This window comes from Haematobia irritans, chromosome 3 (genome assembly GCF_050003625.1).
Source record: "Haematobia irritans isolate KBUSLIRL chromosome 3, ASM5000362v1, whole genome shotgun sequence".
Lineage (NCBI taxonomy): Eukaryota > Metazoa > Arthropoda > Insecta > Diptera > Muscidae > Haematobia > Haematobia irritans.
In genome coordinates this window covers 107,420,815-107,443,563 of record NC_134399.1, presented here as the reverse complement: position 1 = coordinate 107,443,563, position 22,749 = coordinate 107,420,815, and the positions used below count along the sequence as shown (strand labels likewise).

The window sequence follows — 22,749 nt, the reverse complement described above, 5'->3', positions numbered from 1 at the left end:
TTTGAGGATAACACTTGAGATATTATTGCTAATGTGTTGAATTTCACTGTTGAGGGTAATGTCTGTTTTTTGTTGAGATAGCGATTTTCTCAACAATTTCTCAACTTGAATATTACCCTAATCCTTTGAAAAAATGTTTGAAAAATTATTGAAATTTAGCATTTTTCAAACGTTTGTGTTTATTGGGGAAAAGGAAGGAAATCGAATTATCAATGCAAAAGTGTTTACTAATAATGTTTAAGATATTTAAAGTTTTGTTGTTTGTTTTTTTTTTTGTTCTTATTTGTTGATATGTTTAATAAGATTATTAATTATCAATTGGTATTGTAGTGTATTATGTAGTGTAGTGTATTATTATATATTTTATTTTGATGAAAATGAATAAATTATACAAAATTCATAGAATTTTGGCTTTGACTTTCAATTTGAAGTGGGTATAGCATTCATACAAATTTAGGTTGAAAAGTATTTGCAACGAAATGGTTTGACAAATTATTGAGTAGCGATGTATTTCAATTTGAGGATAACACTTGAGATATTATTGCTAATGTGTTGAATTTCACTGTTGAAGGTAATGTCTGTTTTTTGTTGAGAACGTGATTTTCTCAACAATTTTTCAACTTGAATATTACCCTAATCCTTTGATAAAATGTTTGAAAAATTGTTGAAATTTAGCATTTTTCAAACGTTTGTGTTTATTGGGTTCCGTCCGGAAAAAACTTATTGTCTGAACGATGCATTAGTAAGTTCGAACTATCATATTATTGACTGCCCACATATGGTCTACGCTATCCATCAATTGGCAACCTTGGTCAATTCATGTGGTTCGTGATGTTTATTTACACACTTTCGTACTAATGCTCTGTATTTTGGAATTATTTAGCGGCATAGGTGGAATGCACTATGCATTCCAATGTAAGTAAAAAGGATAACGTCTATAATGTTATAAGCAATAAACTTTATTGACCTCATATATTTCTAGACTCCGAACTTAAGGGTCACGTTTGTGCAGCTATTGACATCAACACTGTTGCGAATAATGTGTACGGCCACAATCATACAGATACGCCTATTATGAATAATAATATTCAGAAGCTCAATGTGAAAACATTGGAAAAACTTGGAATCAATACCATTTTAATGTCGCCACCATGCCAACCTCACACACGGGTGGGCAATAAACGTGATGTTGAAGACAATCGGTCCGACGCATTAAATCATATATGCCAGTTGCTGCCACAATGTGCCAATGTACAGTATATTCTAATGGAAAATGTTAAAGGATTTGAGGAGTCTCTGGCGAGGGAAAAATACATCGATGCTCTGGACAAATGTGGTTACTATTATCGCGAATTTATTTTAACACCTACACAAATGGGAGTTCCGAATACCAGGCATCGCTATTATTGTGTAGCAAGAAAAAAGAAAGATTTTGCATTTCCGGCGGGAAAAATATGGACAGATCTTCCAACGGGAATCGATAATAACTATGAAGTTCTCAGTTTAAAGAACATACTGGAGAAAGATGAACTATGTACAGATTACTTATTGGACGAAAAGGTACTTAAGAGAAGAGTGTGGCTTTTGGATATTGTTACAAGAGATGCCGAAAATACTATGTGCTTTACAAAAGCCTATACACACTATGTAGAGGGAACAGGTTCCGTTTATTGTCCATTAAGTTTGGAAGAAATGCAGGACATTTTTGCTAATTTAAAAATATTGGAGAGTAGTGATGAGGACCGCATCTGGATATTATTGCAGAAACTGAAACTGAGATATTTTACACCACGAGAAGTTTCAAGACTAATGTGTTTTCCCGAAACATTCAATTTTCCCAATGGTGTCACAAACCGCCAAAAATATCGACTACTGGGAAATAGTATAAATGTACGTGTTGTGGGAGAATTAATAAAAATTATGTGCAGCGAATAAAATTAAAATTAGATCTTAAAATTTTTCTTTAGCATATAACAAATATTAAGTTTATTTATTACGTTGAATAACCTTAAATAAACAATGTTGAACAAAGAATGAAACATTTTATATGAAGCGGCATATACTAAGAGTTCATATATATACACATACCACAAACTGCAGTAAAAATTTTTAAGCACATGTTCTGCGCAAAGTCCTGTGCGCATCTATATCGAAAATTCTTGTTCTTTAGTTCACATTGAAAGACAACTTCTCTTTATTTTTCTATTGATCTGTTTTCCAGCATATTTGTGAAATTAGTGAATTAGTGAAAAATACAAACATCCGTTATAAATGTAGTAATTTGTATGAAGAATTCAAAAGAACTTGTTGGGACATGACCACTTTTCCAAATTTCCATTTTTGAGTCAAATAGTTTTAAAAGATGAATCAAGGGTGTTCATTAACTACATATTTATATTTACAAGTCCTTTGACTGAAATATAAAGAAAAAATAAAATAAGAAAATAAATTGCATTATTCGGCGTTTGAACAATGGTTAATAATGGCTGTTTTGAACTGAGTTCCATACAGCGTTGCCACTACGAAATTTTATTTTGGACCAAAATCGGACTAAAATTCCCTCCAGCGGACCAAATTTCTAATTTTGAAGAAACATGCTTTAAAAATATTTTATTGTTGTAACATACATAGTGCTTTTATTAAAAAAGTATAGTAAATCAGAAAGGGCTGATATGATTTAGTGGTTGACATCAAATCGACTTTTCAACTTCAAAAGGTTGAATTTTAAAGTCAAGTTTTGTTGACATCAACGCGAATTTTTAATGGATTTTCTATGGTTGAAATGGTATCTAATCCCACACTGAAAAAAAGCTTTCACGGCTCCAAAGATTTTGTCTTTACGCTAATGATTTTGGTATTGATTCCGAGCTACACTCAAAAAAAGTGAACTCTCTATTTTACTAAAGCCAATTTAACATTAGATAAATTAACTAACAACAGGACAAAATATACACAAGTTAAGCATTAAGATTTACAAAATTTGTGTTTCTCACAACATAGTTCATTATTTATTTTTATACCCTCCACCATAGGATGGGGATATATTATCTGAGTCGATCAAGCTATCGACTTGAAACTTGGCACAAGTAGTTGTTATTGATGTAGGTCGGATGGTATTGCAAATGGGCCATATCGGTACACTTTTACGTATAGCCCCAATATAAACGGACCCTCACATTTGGCTTGCGGAGCATTAAAGAGAACCAAATTTCATCCGATCCGGCTGAAATTTGGTACATGGTTTTGGTATAGGGTCTCTAACAACCATGCAAAAATTGGTCCACATCGGTCCATAGTTATATATAGTCCCCGTATAAACCGATCCCCAGATTTGGCTTGCGGAGTATCAAAGAGAAGCAAATTTCATCCGATCCCGGCTGAAATTTGGTACATGATGTTGGTATATGGTCTCTAACAACCATGCTAAAATTGGTCCACATCGGTCCATAATTATATATAGCCCTCATATGAACCGATCCTCAGATTTGGCTTGCGGAGGCTCAAAGAAAAACTAATTCCATCCGATCCGGCTGAAATTTGGTACATGATGTTGGTATATGGTCTCTAACATCCATGCAAAAATTGCTCCACATCGGTTCATAATTATATATAGCCCCCATATAAAGAATCAAATTTCATCCGATCCGGTTTAAATTTGGAAGTATATGGTCTATAAGAACCGTGCCAGAATTGGTCCATATCGGTCCATAATTATATATAGCCCATATCGGTCCATAATTATATATAGCCCCCATATAAACCGTTCTCAAGATTTGACCTCCGGAGCCTCTTAGAGAAGCAAAATTCATCCGATCCGGTTCAAATGTGGAACATGGTGTTAGTGTATGGTCGCTAGCAACCATACCATATCGATCTATAGTTATATATAGCCAATCCCCAATCACACAAAAATTGGTCCATATCGGTTCATAATCATGGTTGCCACTTGAACCAAAAATAATCTGCCAAAATTTTATTTCTATAGAAAATTTTGTTAAAATATTATTCCTATAGAAAATTTTGTTAAATTTTCATTTCTATAGAAAATTTTGTCAAAACTTTATTTCTATAGAAAGTTTTGTCAAAATGTTATTTCTATAGACAATTTTTTCAAAATTTTATTTCTATGGAAAATTTTGTTAAAATTTTATTCCTATAGAAAATTTTGTTATGATTGAAATGGACCAAAATGGGCCTAATTTCGTTTGGTCCGACCATCGGACCAAATTTAAAAATTAGAAATCTTTTGGACCAATTTTGGTCCGATCGGACCAAAGCGGTAACGCTGGTTCCATAGACGGGATGTGTTGAGGAAAAATTGCCACTAAGAGACCAGAAGTCGATGTCGCATAGGAATAATCAGTAAACGTCTATTAGTTGCATTAGTGCATTAACAGAAGCGACTTGTTATTCAGATAATCCTCATACCCAATACCATACATATTTTTGTGATAATCTGAACTTTATATGCTTTATATGGGACGTTGAGGCGATGTTTGCTTCTAGCGTCGCATTTAGAAAATAATTCACTTCGGTACAATAGTACTGGCATCAGATAAGGTTTAGCTGGTAGGCTTCGAATATGTATATAAAAAATCAAAATCAAAAATTTTGAAATATTAAATTTGCTTTAAATTTATGACGGAAAAGTATTGAAATAAATAGTCCTCATAATTATTTCAATTATTCTTGTGAAATGTTCCCTGGGTACAGAAGAAGAATTGTAAAGTCAACTTTGTTATTTAACTTCATTATATGAGACATTAAAATTATATTTTTAAGAGCAAGAAAACGTTGGTTAGAGTTAGTCTTGTGTCGTTCCAGAACGAACTAGTTCCAATGAACGGTTAACTAAAAGGAACGATTGTCACTAGTTCCATCTCTTTCGTTCCCATCGTTCCTTTTGTCATTTAGTTTTATTCAATTTACGCTCCATCGTCCGCGGATCACGGTTTTATTTTTTTTGTGTTCGATCTATTTGCCAATTCATTCATTTTGGCGCGTGTGTATTTAAATCATTGATTGATATGCTGCTATTTAATAGAATCATTAGTTCCATCTTAGGCTCTTCACAAAACACATATTCTAAAATCCATCCAAAGAGTTGGGCTTTCTCAGTTTAGTTACTTCCTTACATTTTCCGTTCCATTCATTATTTTTTCTTTTTGACGTAATTTCACTCAAATTTCCATATTTTTTTGTATCTTTCAATTGACCACGAACTTCGTTGCACAAAGTAAACAAACAATGTCATGTCTGTCTTTAGTAGATGACAGTGATGACAAATATAAAAATCCGGAACGAAAAGGAACGATTTGAAGGAACTAGTTCCTTTGTATAAAAGGAACGATGAGTCTGAATCTCTACGATGAACGATTTTGGCCAAGACTAGTTAGAGTTCTCTGTGTGATAATTAACGGTTTTCATCAAAGATTATCTGAAATAACAAGATGTCTATATGCTTCCTCTTTTTTTCCAATAGGCTCATGAGTTTAGGTCCATACATGTATGAGAGAGTTGGAAAAAAAGAGGAAGCATATAGACATCTTGTTATTTCAGATAATCTTTGGTTTTCATCCTCAACGGTTGTATCCCATGTACAGAGCCGATGCTGTTCTAAATTGATGCCGTCGTTTACACTCCTTTGTCAGATCGGTTAACGGCGTTCCCATTTGTTTTGTAAACATTTGGCCTTTGTTGTGATCAGCAAATACGTAAACAGAGAGAATTGCCTGCTCTCTCCCCAAATTCTCTCATGCATTACTGACGTTTTTCTTTCCAGAGATTCGTTTTTTTGACAGCCATATTTTGACATTCGTGATTGTCAAAAGACAAATATTTTTCTGTCTGTCGTTTGTTAAGTACTGAAAAAATCTGAATCGCGGACGCTTGATAAAATATATATATTACAAAGAATAAATTAAGTGGTTTTAACAAAGTTTTTGCTAACAAAAACATAAAACCTAAGGAATGCGGTTACATTTTGACAAAATTGTTTGTGAAACGAGTGGAAAATATCTAAGTATAAATTAAATTGAAAATTTTGTATGGCAATAGAAGCAGACAACGAAAAAAATTAAGGTGGAGCAAAAACCAAAGCCCTTGAATATTAATTAAAATACCTTTTACAATATTTCAATAAAGTTATAAATGATGTATAAAGTTATTGAAAAAAGTGAATGAAATTGAAGAAATAAGTAAAACAAGTTTTTTATGAATGTGAGATAATTGTGAAAATGTTACACGGCCATTACATTGTGAAAAATTCTGAATTGTATAAAGTGACGTTATACTTGGTGTTGCCAGATTATTTGTGGAAATAATGGGGAAAAGAGGCACTTGGATAAATTCGAAATGGCTAATACCCCTACTAATTTTTGAATATTGGAAAAGAAAATACTTACATAGTTTAAAAAATAAAAATTGCGGTTTGTGGTTTTACTAACAAATATATATCACTTAAATTTTATTGATATATCTTTGAGTAAAATACTAAGTAAGTCGAAGGAGTATTTCTTTTGTTGACCACTAAAAGGAAAAACATTTTATTGATATATCTTTGAGTAAACTACTAAGTAAGTCGAAGGAGTATTTCTTTTGTTGACCACTAAAAGGAAAACATTTTAACAGCACATTGTCGACATATAACCGAGCTTATAATCTCTAATGTATAGCTTGCATAAATCTGGTATGCACGTTCAGCGTAAATTTCGGTTCCATGCCGATAGTGCGGTATTTTCATGTATTATAGGAGCAAAATGTAAATGAACCTTCACAGAATTTTCATAAAAAAATAGCTTCTTGGGGCAGAAGAAATTTATTTTGTAAAATTCAATCAATAACAATTGTACCTAAATTTAATCACATAATTTGCTGAAAAAATATAAATATTGACAAAAATTTATTATGGCATATGAATAAAGAGAATCGGTAAAGCGAATTTTAGTGAATCACGAGAATTTTCGTGAATCGTGTCTGAATTTGTTTGAGTAAACATGTTCCTTTGTGAATGTGTTTGAAATTTCACTTCAGGCTTGTATGTCAAAAGTCAGTTTTGCCATGTGTAAACGATCGATAATGATTTTCGGTAGCAAAACTACACATTCATTACTTACCGTAATAACGAAGCCCAAAATTTTGCTACCCATAAAAAATTCATTGGAACCCAAAGATTTCTGAAGACGTTACTACCGACTGTACATTTAGTGTCGATATGAAATACAGCACTATTATTTTCATTTCAATGAAATTTCCGCTAGAGGCATGTTCCGTGTTTAAGTCCTTTATTCAATTCTAGAGAGAATGGATACGACCAGGCGTACGCGATGTTATCGACAATCGATGTTTTCTTTTAAAGCCCGGCATACACTTCTAGCGGAAATTTCGTTTGCGTACCAATAACAAGTTTCGCTATATACATATTTCTTATGGAAGCAGAATGTAAACATTCGATAAGGGAGCCACCGTGGTGCAATGGTTAGCATGCTCGCCTTTCATACACAAGGTCGTGGGTTCGATTCCTGCTTCGACCGAACACCAAAAAGTTTTTCAGAGGTGGATTATCCCACTTCAGTAATGCTGGTGACATTTCTGAGGGTTTCAAAACTTCTCTAAGTGGTTTCACAGCAATGTGGAACGCCGTTCGAACTCGGCTATAAAAAGGAGGTCCCTTGTCATTGAGCTTAACATGGAATCGGGCAGCACTCAGTGATAAGAGAGAAGTTTACCAATGTGGTATCACAATGGACTGAATAGTCTAAGTGAGCCTGATACATCGGGCTGCCACCTAACCTAACCTAAACATTCGATAAAAACGCCACACGGAATGTTCGCTAACGAATATTTTTTCTTAAAGGTTGGTATTAAGTTCGAGTTTAGCCGCTAAAATCGTCATTTTTTCACGATTACTTTTCTTTAATAATCCATTTTAGGGAATACAAACTTTGTGAAAATTTACTTTGGGATATTTCCCATCAAGTTATAATGAAATCTGCAACAAATATGTATAATTTTATGACTTTTTTACTGCTTTAGTTTTCACTTTAGTGAAAATTAGCGGCTAAACTAAAACTTAATACTCACCTTAAGGTACTAAATTCGAGTTTATCCGTTAAAATCAAAAACAAATCAGTGAAAAAGTATAAAATTAAAAGTCTTTGATGCTAATTTTAATATAACTACTTCGTCTCATCGAAGACAATGTCGCATAGTGGAACATTTACTCCCGAAATGGGACTTTAGTTCGATTAGAATATGAAGATTTTTGCAAGGTAGCATCTTTACAAAATCAATTTGTTCACTTGTAGGAGATTGTGCTCGCCAACAATAGCCGCTTGTTATTCCATTTCATTTACTAAACAAACGATCAATCCGCTTACTAAATTTTTGACACACACTTTGTAACACTTCGACCGTCTAAAGACCAAATAAATCGCACGATATTGGCGACCAATTGTCCCGGTAAAACAGAAATAAAACAGTTTTACCATGTATGAGGGCAAAATGTAAACAATCGATAACAACGACTCACAGAAAAGCAATACATTTCTTATGGGTAGCGGAAGTTTCTTTAGAGGGGCATACCGGCCTTTAAACGAAAGGAGTTGTACAAGGAGTTGTAATTCGAGCGAGAAGCTATTCCAACAACATATAAGTCTTACGGCACGTTCACATTGGGCAAATATTTTATAGAAATCAAAACAGAATTTATCACCAAAGTCAAATGTGGAAGCATATTTAGCTCATATTGGATATATAATCACGACTGGAATGGTTCCCAAAATCGGTAGCCAAATATTTTAAAAATGCTAGTGAAAATTTTTTAACATACCTTTTCGCTCTTACTAAGAAAGACCAAAAATGTTTCTCCTAATATGAGTAACGAATCAGGATTCCTAGACGAATGCGAAAAGCAAAAAAAAGAACACGACGATAAAGGTCTAGAGGAATAGACTAAATTCAAGCTTTTACCAAAGAAACCCATCATGAATAACATTATTTATTAACTAACTCGAGGCGCAAATGTTTTTGTAGCTTTCAGATCTATGTGTACTTGGTAACACTTGGTTTCAGCTAGCCTGTATATAAAATATTAGTGAATTTATACAAAAGTTGTACAAATACAACAAATGCTAACCGAGGCCCCAAAGTTATTGACCCCATTGGTAATCTGGTAACTTCAATGTATGGTGACAACAACAACAACAACAAAACCAAACAAAACCCCATTATTCCCTGCTGCTGCTGCTGCTATAGTAACTCAAACCAACCACTCACAAAATCGTTCTTTTGTGTGACAAATGGGGAACATGGGAGACGAGAGGGTTTATTACCAGCTCTTTTGTTGTCTGCCTATGCGTTATGGCTATGCTCTGACATGCAATTATTTTGGGGATAGGTGGGAGAGTAAATGCTTTTTTTCTGGCTCAGTATGGAGCTAAACTGGCAAAGTGTTTAAAAATAAACAATAATAACGCGCCACAGTGGAAACTGAGAATACACAAATAAACACTACATGTGTTTGGTTACTTTTTCGTAAATTTAAAACGAGAATAACAGCAGCAAAAAATAGTCGTGAGGTTAAAGGCATTCAAGTAAACAAATCAGTTGCAATCTTTAATTAGGCTTTCGCTATAAATTGCATTGTTACATACATACAAACATTGATGTGTAGTTATTTATGCATATCATTATAATTGTTGTTGTTTTTTTGTACTCGTTTCCATACAGAAAGTCACTTCGTTCCGATTCAAATTTGAAAATTGATCTCATTGAGCTTGAATTAAATTACGCTGTATTGGGGACAACAAACGCCATTTGGAACACGTTCACTCGCTCAACCAAATAGCCAACAAAAATCAATAACAAAAATGTTGACACTCTATGCAATGTGGTAGGCCTCATCAATCCTCACCTAACAGTATCATATTGTTGATTGAAAAGTGCTTTGTAATTTGAACAATCAAATCTTGTAAGAATGTCTGCGAATTCTCATAATGCGGATTTGTATTTGCGACCTCTGCCATTTCTGGATCAGAAATGGATACGAGCTGACCTAATATCAAGTCTACGATCTCCAGAGGATGCTGCAATACTGTGGAATAATTTAATACAGGATTGTGAGTTGGTATCTTCGCCGGCTGCTCCGGTTTTAAATGCAGCTGGTAATCTATCATATCTGGGAGATGATGGAAAACATTATTGCGGAGTCCAGAAATTACAATGTTCCTGCTGTCCAGCGAATGATTTTTGCGGTCCTTTGTCGGCTTGTAACTGTAGTGCCTGCCATAGTTTGGATTCGGATGCAACTATTAAGAAAATAACAACCCAGGCTCAAGCAGCGGCCGTAGCTGCTCAACGCATAGCAAGTGATGCAATTTTTGAGTCCTGGTTGTGGGGGCAAACACCAAGCAGTGCTGCCAAAATTGAGTGCCAAAAAACTTTACTCAACGAACTTCACGATATTGCTCTGCAAGCTGCTGGAAATTGTCTCTCAGCTATACATTTGCGTCAGCAATTATTCATATATGAACGCTATTTTGTGGCATTGGCACGTTGCAAACAGCAACAACAACAACAGCAATTGTTACAACAACAGGCTATGCAGCAACACAATTTGCCACAAATGCAATCCATGGAGGTGCCCACATCGCTAAATCCGAATAATCCATTTTTAAATCCTACTGATAAAAATATGCATCGATTATCTGAAGAGAGCAATTTTTCGTCAAGGGATCGTTTTGGCAAATATCGCCAAACTTCATCACAAGAGCTAAGATCTCCAGGGCGTGATAGTGAAAGAGCGACGTTGGGATTAGCAAGAGTTTGTACTCGGGCAGCTTTGAATTTCTCATTCTTTTTTCTGCGCCGCGCCTGGCGTTCAGGTGAAGACACTGAAATGTGCAGTGAATTATTGTGTGAAGCATTGGAATCATTACAAGATCTGCCGGAAGCTCTATTGTTTGATACATCACAGGTAAGGTCAAAACCCATATAACAGTTTCTGTGTATAAATTTAAAAATGGACAATAATTAACCATATTTTCTGATGTCCCAATTAACGTGACATTTATATTGAGAAAGCAATGTGTAATACTCTAAGATATCATCATTCACTTCCCATGTATAGTATTAATTTTGGAATTATATATTTCTGCAGGTTTCCCCACTTTGGATTGAAGTTCTGGAACGTTCAATAAAATTTCTACGACAAGTTGCTCTTGCTGATCCACTTGGTGGACGGTGTCTGGCACCAAAAGAAGATCGCCATACTGCGCTGTGCCTTTTACTAGAATTGGGAGCTCAAAAGGGCAGTTTGGCAGCCTCTCTAGAAGCTGTTGTTCTCCTACTTACTTTATGGGAAAAGGATAAATCAACCGATGATAATCGTGATGTGCCCCAAAATTCGGGTGCTCCCATGGTGCCCATTCTTAAACGTTATGAATCTATTGGAAATTATGGTTTAGCTTCAAGCAACTCTTCAAATGTTGTCCCATCCAGTGCAACGGAATGTTTTCTACGTTTCCTTACGCTACCCGAACAAGAGACATCCAATGTAGATCTTAAACAAGCTGCCGTTGTGATTATTTCTCATTTAGATCGTTTGGCTAAACCTCATATGCCGACAGCACATTCCATACAAACCCAATATAATGCCATGAATAAGTGTGGATTGACAAATTTGGGAAAGACATCACTCATCAATCAAAATTCCCAAGAGAGTGGATTAAGTGGTGCCGGCGGTTCTATGGCTACGAATAATAACAACAATATGGCAACGAGTACACCACAGCTACATGAACAGCGTATCTATGCTTTGGGATGGCTGTCTCTGAATCCTCATCAAAATGGGTTTACAGCTGAACCCGCCACTTCGGGTTCACAAAGTACATATACCCATTATTCAGCCCCTGTCTTGAATTTTTATTTTCAAGTTCAACAGGTAGTTATATCTGAAGAATATGTGCTGTTCCTAACACAAGATGGCAAGATGTATACATGGCGTATCTCTAAGCCGGAGACTGAACCAATGTTGATAGAAGAAATGCAAGATATTCACATTATATCGGTGGCTGCCCATTGTGAAGGAAGACACTATCTGGCGGTAGATAGTATGGGTGAGTGGATGAAAAAAATTGCAAATATCAGGTAGATTTGTTACGATTGCTCTTTGTAAAAATTTTCAGGAAGTGCGTATTCCTGGGGTAATGGTGTTGGAGGCAGATTAGGACATGGAGATACTCTTCCTCGCGAACATCCTACTAAGATAAATTCCTTAGAAACCACTGTAAAATCGGTTCATGTTGGATGCTCGTATAGTGCAGCAATATCATATAATGGAACTCTATATACTTGGGGACGTGGAACATATGGAAGACTGGGCCATGGTAACTCCGATGATAAACTTTTACCTACGCCTGTAGCTGCTTTAGCTGAACATAAAATTATTGATGTTGCTTTGGGCAGTGGAGATGCCCACACGCTAGCGGTTACTGCAACGGGCTTAGTATATGCTTGGGGTGATGGTGATTTTGGTAAACTTGGCAATGGCTCCTGTAATGGTTCTCCGTTACCCCAAGTAATTGATACATTGCCCCGTGTCCAAAGAGTTTTTGCCGGGGCTCAATTTTCGGTGGCTCTAACTTGTGATGGCAAGCTGTACTCATGGGGTAAATCGAGTGGGGGACGTTTGGGCCACAGTCAGCTAGATAAGCAGGTTCAATGTCTGAGTACACCGAAGCTAATAAGTGCGCTTCAATCCAAGACAATAATAGATGTGGCAATAGGGGTATCTCACTGTTTGGCTTTGAGCGCCACTGGAGGTGAAGTTTTCGGTTGGGGTCGTAACGATTATCAACAAATATGCCCAGCTTCGATATGCAAAGACCCCTTAGTAAAACAACCCATTTTAGCCACTCATCCATCTGTCTATGCTTATGGTATTGCATGTGGCGCAGCTCAAAGTATTATATGGAGTCAAACTTCTATACAAGGAATTCCAGCACGTATACCATTTGTCATTGATCTAAGTGAGCAAACGTTTCGTCTATTGGATCAACTTTTGGGTATGGTTTGTGGACAAGATTCAAATAATCGACAGACCCCAAATCAAGAAGCAGAATGTGTTGCTGTAGCTTGTTTGAATCTCTTGCGACTTCAATTGCATGCGTTAATTGTCAATGGCATAGCTCCAAAAAGTGTGGGTCTCTCAGAAGGTTGCCGTTTATTAGTGAGTCTAAAGACGCGTATTCTAAGTTTGGCCGGAGGTGCTAACGTACTCAAAACAATGCAAGATGCGGCACAATTAGCTTTACAAGTTGGATGGAGTGTCCTTCTGCCAACACCTTCAGAGAGAGCACAGACCCTAACATCTTTACTGCCATCAGAACCTGGTATCTCAACAGCAGGCCATAGATTTATGACAGATCTACTAGTGGGTTCCCTAATGGCTGAAGGAGGATTGGAGACAGCTTTGCGGCAAGCTATACGGTTGGAGTGCAACGATTGTACCGACAGTGGCCACAACCTACCATTGCTTCATTTAATTAAACAATTGCTACGCAACAATTCGGCTTTGTCACAGGCTAAACTAACTCAATTGCTATTAAATAATGGTATTATAAAACAGGAAGATGAGAACAACCCATCGCTGTCATCGCTCCAATCCCTCGAACATTCTAGTCCTAGCTTAGATTTACTTCATCGTTTTCAGCGTCTGTTATTTTCCCACATTCACCAAAGCCCGAAAAATGAAGATCTTACTGGTGCCGAACTCTTGCTTTGCAAATACGTACAAAGTGCAATTAGCCTATGCATACATTCCTTACAAAAAGCGCACGAGATCGCCCTACAGGGTAAAGATGGTGTGGCCGATATTCTTATGACTGATATAAGCGATACGCTTTTGTACGAACTTTTAATTGGCCTTATCATATTAAAACGTGATCGTCCAACGTTGATGCCAGCATTCGATTGGTCTCATCATTTTGTTCCTCTACTACATGCATTGGACAATTTGAATCGTCTCATATGTGACAGTGATATACAAGATTCGGATGATTTGGGTTGGCCTGGTATAATTTGTCGTGGAAATTTGAAAAATTCCTCAGTATCATCAACACAACCGGAAGAGTTAATGCTTATACGTAAAAATGATTTTGAAAATCAATTATTAGATGGTGGCAAATGGATTATATTGAATGGTTATGTATGCGACATCAGCGATTATCAGTAAGTTGAATAGTAATAATAATAAAAAGATAACATTGGGCAATTAACAGTTGGCATGGAAATATAAGTTATTGATGGGGAATTTCTAAAATTCCAAAGAACCATATAATATTTGCTGCAGAATGGTAGAAAATGGTTTTATACTTGAAACAAAATTGAAAACAAACATTAACCTCTTGTGAATAATCTATGTTTTATAAGGGTTAATGTTTACATTATATTATTTTCATTGTGTAAGTTTTTTTTTTGGCCACACAACATTTTACTCCTAGTCCAAATATTACTCTCATTAATCTTCTCTTGATCAGAGAACAAACGAAATTTTATAAATTTTTCAAAATAAAATAAATCACAAATAACGGAAAACTAGGATACGTAAGGTTATAGGGTCAGTATTTGTGTATAGAATTTTAATCTCCAAATGAAACCTACTTCAAATCTAGGATACGTAAGGTTATAGGGTCAGTATTTGTGTATAGCATTTTAATCTCCAAATGAAACCTACTTCAAATCTAATTTTAAATCAAATAAATTTTTTTTCACATCGATTTTCATTAATTTCAAATGAAATTGCTTATAGTCAGTCAGCGTATATAAAACCTAACCTACTTAGTTTGGTTATATTACGAATAGGCGAGCATATGCTATGCCCAAAATGGGTCCCTAAAGAAACTCTTCTAAAAACACTCAAGTGGAACCAATGAAAAATAAGGTTTTGGGATTGTAAAGAAATCAAATGAAAAATAAGGTTTTGGGATTGTAAAGAAATCAAATGGGGAAGATTATTTTACTGGATGTTAAATGAAAGTTTGGGTCTAAAAGAACATTTTTTGGATTCATTAAATAAATTAATTGGTCTTGCGGTAAATATTAATTACCCTACGGGAAATGGACCAACCACATAACCGGTACAGGACTAGTCCCTGGTGTGGATGGACCAGTCCCAGTTCTGGTCAAAACGTATGGAAGGGACCAGTCACTTTAATATGGGTTTGTCATTGACAGGGTAAATTTACATTTTAGAACGCGTCTTCAACTCATCCTGGGACAATTTAGCAGGAGCACCCCATAGACAGGTCCTCTGGAACCAGTCTCGGACAAACTCTTAGAAATCTGTTTCAATTTGGGCATCCCAATCGAACCCGAAATGAACAAAAAAAAAAACTTTTGAAATATGTCGAGCAATTGGTTATTCTCATAATTTTATTTTACCAAATATGAAAATGCTTGATATTAACCCTTTCACTACCGAAATAAACCTAATGTTAAAAACTTTTATTTTTCTTCTGTTTTTACTTGTACTAACAGCATGTAGAACAAATATTGTCATTTTGAAAACCTACCTCAATTACTTCAAGAGCTATATGAGCTTGTTCTGAAAACTTGATTCTTGAATTGTGACCAAATTGCCTTACGAAAATAAGCGCTATTTGGTCTATAATATATTTCAAAGTGTGAGAAAAAATACAAAAAAGAACCCAAAAAAGTATCAGCTATAGTTTTTGTACAAATGTCCATTTACTAGAAACATACAGTAGAAAAATTGTCTCAAATTTTCTTAATGGATCTTAATAAGATTTTAATATCAAGCAAGTACGAAAATAAATAAATTACGACTATTTAAAAATTGCAACTAACTGGAGCACAGGTACCAGTTCTGTGATAGGTCCGTCAATGGCAATTTGCACCAATTTCCCATAGGGTAGTTATTTAATCGAATCAATTACAAACTTAATCGATAGCGTAGAAACGTTTCAATTAACTATCAAATTTAAATAATCTACAACTTTGATTTTTTAATCAAATTTTTAAATTTGTTTTTAATTAATGTTGTATTTAGAATTTTAATCAATTTTTTTAAATTGATTTTTTATTAATAAAATCAGTTGAATTGTAAAGATTTCAGTCATTGTTTAAAAAATTAATTTCATTTAATTATCAAATTTAATAAAATTTAAATAATTTTATTAAATTTGATAATTAAATGAAATTTCAGTAATTGTTTAAAAAGAAAGCTTAATGATAAAAATACAACAATTTCAGTTAATTATCAATTTTAATTAATTTAATATTAAAAATTTAGAATTTTTTTATCAAAATTTTTATTAAAAAAATCGATTGAATTAATTTTTTAATTGAAACTGTAAAAACGTTCAGTCATTGTTTAGAAAATAAAATTGATAAAATAAATCATTTTCAGTTAACTAACAAATATAATTTATTTAATATTTAGAATTTTTAATCAAATTTTTAAATATTTTTTTTATTAATGTAATTAATAAAATTATTTTTTAAATTGAAACTGTAAAATTTTCAGTGATTGTTTAAAAAATTAATTGATAAAAGAATTAAATTTCAGTTAATTATCAAATTTATTTAAATTTAAATAAAATTTTGAATTTAAATAAAACTGAAAAACGTCAGTCATTGTTTAGAAAATAAAATTGATAAAATAAATCATTTTCAGTTAACTGTCAAATATAATTAATTTAATATTTAGAATTTTTAATCTAATTTTTAAATAGTTTTTTATTTATAAAATTAATAATTGATACTTAAATCTGTGGTCACAACCCATAACAGCCTAAGTCTGTTTTTCAATATTTTCAGTACAGGAGTTTAAAGTTTTGAATCTTCACTGAAAATCAGGAGAAGGTGTTTTTTGGAAAACTTTGCTACAGATTCCTAGAAGAGATACAAACATGAAAAATTTAGAGCAAATAAATTTAGATACGCTGAATACGATGGTGCTAATAACTCAATTGTGTCCTAACTCGAGTTAAGGTACAATTACATACCATGCGTTCAATGCGTTAAATGCGTCCGATGATTGAAGAGTTGAAATTTCTCTTTGAAATCAAAAGCTCGAATAGTCTGCCGCAAACAGAAAAAATCAACCCTTCCATCAACGCACGAATTGACGCATGGTGTGTAATTCAACCTTTAGGCTGTTAAGGGTTGTGACCACAGAAATATTTCAGTCATTGTTTAAAAACGTAATTGATAATTAAAATAAATTTCTGTTATTATAAAATTATAAACATTTAGAATTTTTGAAACTGTAAAATTTTATTCATTGTTTTAATTGGAACATTGTGTAATTTTTATTAAAAGTGTAATGAAAAAAAATTTTTATTCAAATTGAATTGAAAATTGTCCATAACTTGTCTCATGGGAAAAATCTTTTATACCATCAAACTATCAATTTCCTAATACAATATTGCTCAACTGATTTTGATTGTTTGAATTTAATTTCCCAATGATTTGTCATATCACTGTAAAGCTTTTGCTAAAATTCCATTTTCATATTTTAGGAACGAAAATTCGTGTATCAATGATTATCTTTCTCAAAGTATTGGAAAAGATCTATCATCGGATTTCAATAATAGTAACTATCGCACCTGTTTGGAAAATTTATTGAGTCATCATAAGGTTGGCCGCTATGCTCCCAATATAAGTGAAGAAAAGGTAAGTTAACATTTGTTTGTGTGTGTATATAATGGAAATAAAATTTATTTTATTGTAATTTTTAGCCCCATTTACAACAAAGTAAAGTACTTACACATTTCAATTCGGAACGTGCATTGGCCTATTTATTAGGGCTTGTAGCAAATGCTTTGCAAATTGGTCCTCCACCTCAACCAGCAGAACTACAGTGTAAAACAATCATAAAATCAAGTATTCTAAGCGGAGGTCTACAAGTGTTACAGCCAAGTAATCCGTTCGATGAAGAAAAAGGAGAAGCTCGTAGTAGTGCCAGTACTGCTGGTAGTACACCTACTGAACCACCAGTTCATACAATGGCTACAATTGGAGCAACGGTTGTGTCACCCAACAATGTACAACAGCGTATAGAAACCTTGGTTTCAGGCTTGTCGGACGGACGATTAACAGATCCATTGGTAGTGACTTGGATGACTATATCGGAACGCTTCTGTAAGGAGAATAATTTGATATGGCATCAAGAATTTCCACCTGAACATCCAGTTCAGGAATTGGAACGTTTACTCACCGCTGTATTAATTAGACATCAAAGTCTAGGTGGCTTGATATTAACTACTATAGAAAGAGATCTAGGTGGTGTAACGACAAACAATGCTGGCAAATTACCAAAACAAATTTGTGAAATTATACGGTTAATTTATCAAACAAAATGGTCAGTGGTTCGCATAAGGCAGCAACTAAATCGGAGTTATAAAGAAGTTTGTGCTCCCATGTTAGAACGTTTGCGATTTTTGTTGTACGAAGTAAGACCAGCTGTGAGTTTAGAACAGGAAGGTTTGCGCAAATTGCCGATACTTCATAAATTACCGAGATTTAAGCAGATTGTTCGCAAAATCATTGGAGAAATGAGAGTGGCTAAAAAGCAATTGGTATGCGCAAAACCAGAAGATATTCTCAATGTTACCATACAAAGTCAAAATGTGGCACAGAAGTTAAACCAATCACAGGTAAAAGTTGAAAATTACAATTTTTCTTATTTTTGCTTATCTCTATTTTTCAATATTTCAGGAGTCTCTTCTCGAAGCTAATGCCTCTGCAACATCAACTACCGAAAGACATGTAACAACTGAGACACAAGCATTGGCACCCGTAGCTACAGTACAAATGCCACCATCACTAACAAATCACCCCTCGAATGAAAATCTCTTAGAGACTGGCGATAATAATATAATTCTTACCGAACGTAAAGCTTCACATGACGAAATAAAACAACAAGCTACTGATCTCGATTTCGAGGATAAAAAACCTGAAGCAGAATCAAGACTAAGTAATGATCTCATACGCAGACTTTGTGAAAAATGGTATTTTTCTGGAGATGTGAATACAACAATAATGAACGAAATAGTCGAATTTGTAATGCAAGAAATTTGCGATGTAGAAACTGTTCGTCGAGCCATGTTTTGTCAAGTGCAAAGATATCAGATTCGACGTCAAGGCTTAGAAATGTTCCATAGCACCATACTCCAAGTCAGTGGTTTATTGGATGCAGTAAAATATAATATGTTAAGTGGATATTTGGGATTGCATTTGAAGAGCAATAAGTCATCAACCACAAATATTCTAGACGATCTCGGCTCTATATCAGCTTTCCAAAAGGCCAATCTAATGTTGGGTCAGGCTAAAATTTTAGAATGGTCTGTTCATGAATTACAAAGATTGGTAAATCAAGAACAAATACATCTTAAATCGAAATATAACAACACCGGTAAAGACAATTCCAATCTGGGTACATATGTGTTTCTAAAAAAATTACCCAGAGCCCGTTTTCTGTTGAGCATATTTGGAATTTTAGCTAAAGATGTTGGCTCCAATGAGCTGAGCTTGCTTATAAATTCAGGAACATTGGGAACAGTTTTGGGTCTATTGAGCCAGACAGGTGGTGATATTCCGGCAGTGAAGAATACCTACGAATTGTCTACTGTATATGAAGACACAATACTCAAACAAAAATCGAATAAAGCCAATTTAACTGGACCAGAATTGGCAAAACTAATGAAAATTGGTACTCGAATAGTTCGTGGTGCCGATTGGAAATGGGGAGATCAAGATGGCAATCCACCTGGGGAAGGTCGAATTATTAGTGAAGTGGGCGAAGATGGGTAAGACAGGCTACGCTTATTATTGTTCAGTTTTCTATAACAAGATTAAATTTTATTGTAGATGGGTTCGTGTTGAATGGTATACAGGAGCCACAAATTCTTATCGTATGGGTAAAGAGGGACAATATGATTTGCGTTTAGCCGATAGCGCTTTAAATATTGTTTCACCAGACTCAGAAACAGAAAAGGAAGAGATAACATGTGATACATCGTTGAATGGGGAATCACATCCTACAAAACTTTTACGTTATGCTTGCACAAAACTTCTACAAATTTTATCGGTGGGCATTGGTTTGCATTCGGAAAATATGGATAAAAATGCCGTGCGTGGAATTTCGTCAATGTTTCGTGCAATTTTAAATCCTGATTCAACGTTGGCAAACATATGCGGTTTGGATAATTGGACAACTTTGGGATTTTTAAAAGCTATAGCTGGTGAGTAAGATAAAAAAATCACAGTATATTGTAAAAAAATAAAAAAGCACATACCTTTCGAAATCGAGTATTAAACTATAGGAGTCGACTTTTTTTAATTTTCCAATTAGATAATTTATTTATTTTATTTATATATTTTATTTATTTTTTTATTTCAAAAATTATTAAAGTACTTTGTATAATGTTGGTCGAAATCAGCTAATTGGCTTTCAAACAAATTTAAAAGTTGACTTTGAATTACAAAATTCGACATTAGCTGACAGACTTCATAATGGCGTCGAAAGTCTATTAATCGATATTTAACAACATCGATTAGTAGAGTTTGCAATAGAGTTAGCTACTACGATTTTAGTCGTAATAAGAAGTTGATTAATCGATTTTCTAATTGCCTTTCAAACAAATTTAAAAATTGACTTTGAATTACAAAATCCGACATTTGCTGACAGACTTCATAATGGCGCCGAAAGTCTATTAATCGATATTGAACAACATCGATAAGCAGAGTTTGCAATAGTGTTAGCTACTACGAATTTAGTCATTATAAGAAGTTGATACATCGATTTTGCCCAACATGAAAAATGGACAAGTTGGTTTAAGTCGACGCCTGAAGCCAGTGATTGAGCCTTACGATTTCGAAAAGTACATTTTCGACTTTTATACTCCTCTCGATTGATTGCCTTTTCGTATATTATACACACAAAACAATATGTTTTGTTTTCAATCACGAAATTAATTGATCCAATTAATTTTTAATTAAAATGTCTTCAAATCACGGAAATGATAGTATCAATTAAAAAATTAATTGAAAGCCAACTAAAAAATAAATTGATCCAATTAAAAAATAATTGATACTAGCAAATTCGGCGAACTCCGTTTTGCTAGCTTCGTTTTACCTAGCATTTCGTTTGGTGATTAAAAGATAAAGAAAATTTCTTTATTTTGTTTGTTTTTAAATTGGAGTGTTATTAGTTGAACTTGTCCTAGTAAGTGAAAGTGAATCCAAAGTAACTACCGAATCGAAGCGTTATACGTGTCCGCAAATTATCCGTTTCAAATGCTCTTTGGTAAACCACATTTTTTGTTTGTGGTCTGACGTTAATACAAACAAAGCGGATGGTTTCACAACTCGTTAACACGCAAAGTATAACTGACCATGTGAAAAGCAATGATTTTCTAAATTTATTTCGCAAAAACTAAGAGATTGGTCATGCGACTTGATAATTGTCATTGCGAACGCAAGACGAACTGGAAATTGAAAATCATTTGAAGTCAAACGGAAGATCAGTCGGAATCATTAGTATTCGAGGAATACATACATTTCACCTGTATATTCTATCAAATTCGGCATAAGTCTTTTTACCGAAAGTCGAGTACCGACTATAATAATAACCTTAACCAACTTTGAGTTGCAAGTTATGTGGTGGAAATCCTGGAGAGTTCAAAAACTCCGTTGGATAATTTACTACATCATCGGGATTTGTTACGGAATGAACGGATTTGTATGTTACCAAATCGCCAATTTTTGATTGAATGGTGATATTTAGTTCATGGACATCATTATTCTTTACAACAAAAATTGGACGTTGACTTAACCAAGCATAATTCTGATAATTCTCACTAATATTTGGGAAACATTTTCAATAAAAACTAAATGAGAGTCTACAAATCGGCAAAAGTCGTTGGTAAGAGTAATTAATCCAGATATCGTATCAACTGGGACTTTTCCATTTCCAACAGCTAACAGCATTTTGATCATTCTGAAGTTGAACTGTCATATTAGTGGTTAGTGATAATGTTTTTACGTTATTCCATAAAGGTGATGCCTTCAGGCAAGCGTTTAATTTATCTGCAGGCGTTCCACGGGGAATTACTGGCAAAGTTTGCCTGAAATCGCCCGCCAACAATATCATCCAACCGCCAAAGATGTTGTTACTTCGCCGAAGATCCTTCAGTAAGAAGTTAAGTCATTCAAGTGATTTCTTATGTGCCATTGTGCACTCATCGCAAACAATGAGCTTGCATTGCATCAACAATTTTCCCATTGCACTGGACCGGAAAATATTGCATGTCGTGTTTAAATTGAGTGGCAACTTAAGCGCAGAATGTGCAGTACGACCGCCATCTAGAAGAGTTGCCGCAATTCCAAATGATGCTAACGCCAAAGCTATGTCACATCTTGATGGAATAGTGACCAAAATCAATGAAATGATAAATGTTTTCCCTGTTCCTCCATGTACGTCCAGGAAGAATAGACCATCAGTATTATTGTCCACCCCTTGCATTAATGTTTCGTATACTTGTTTTTGCTGTTCATTCAGCAACGAATTCCTGCAATGTATCAACATTATATTGCAGCTCTCGATTTAATTTTTGGTTGAATGCATCGTGCATCGATCGATTTGGCACAATCATTCCTACTTCAATCAGTAGCTTGTTAGCAATAGTCAAGCATTGCTCCTCAATCAGAATCAATCCTTCGTGG

At 34.4% G+C, this 22,749-nt stretch overlaps 2 protein-coding genes across 3 annotated transcripts in view; both read left to right on the top strand.

Annotated features, from left to right (window-relative positions):
* The first annotated feature begins 777 nt into the window (after positions 1-777).
* On the top strand, positions 778-2,276 carry Mt2 (tRNA (cytosine(38)-C(5))-methyltransferase). The gene is made up of 2 exons (XM_075300511.1): positions 778-915; positions 983-2,276. Exons 1-2 carry the CDS (start codon positions 858-860, stop codon positions 1,933-1,935), a joined length of 1,011 nt encoding a protein of 336 aa, XP_075156626.1. The 5' UTR covers positions 778-857; the 3' UTR covers positions 1,936-2,276.
* Positions 2,277-5,867: 3,591 nt separating this feature from the next.
* The window catches only part of HERC2 (E3 ubiquitin-protein ligase HERC2), a 33,108-nt gene continuing 16,226 nt past the window's right edge, over positions 5,868-22,749 (top strand). For both annotated transcript variants that reach the window (XM_075299223.1, XM_075299222.1), the window contains exons 1-8: positions 5,868-6,081; positions 9,730-10,975; positions 11,159-12,116; positions 12,186-14,229; positions 17,544-17,697; positions 17,763-18,680; positions 18,742-19,832; positions 19,894-20,267. In XM_075299223.1, coding sequence (XP_075155338.1) covers positions 9,977-10,975; positions 11,159-12,116; positions 12,186-14,229; positions 17,544-17,697; positions 17,763-18,680; positions 18,742-19,832; positions 19,894-20,267 — 6,538 coding nt within the window. In that variant the 5' untranslated portion in view covers positions 5,868-6,081; positions 9,730-9,976. The remainder of the gene's footprint in view (positions 6,082-9,729; positions 10,976-11,158; positions 12,117-12,185; positions 14,230-17,543; positions 17,698-17,762; positions 18,681-18,741; positions 19,833-19,893; positions 20,268-22,749) is intronic.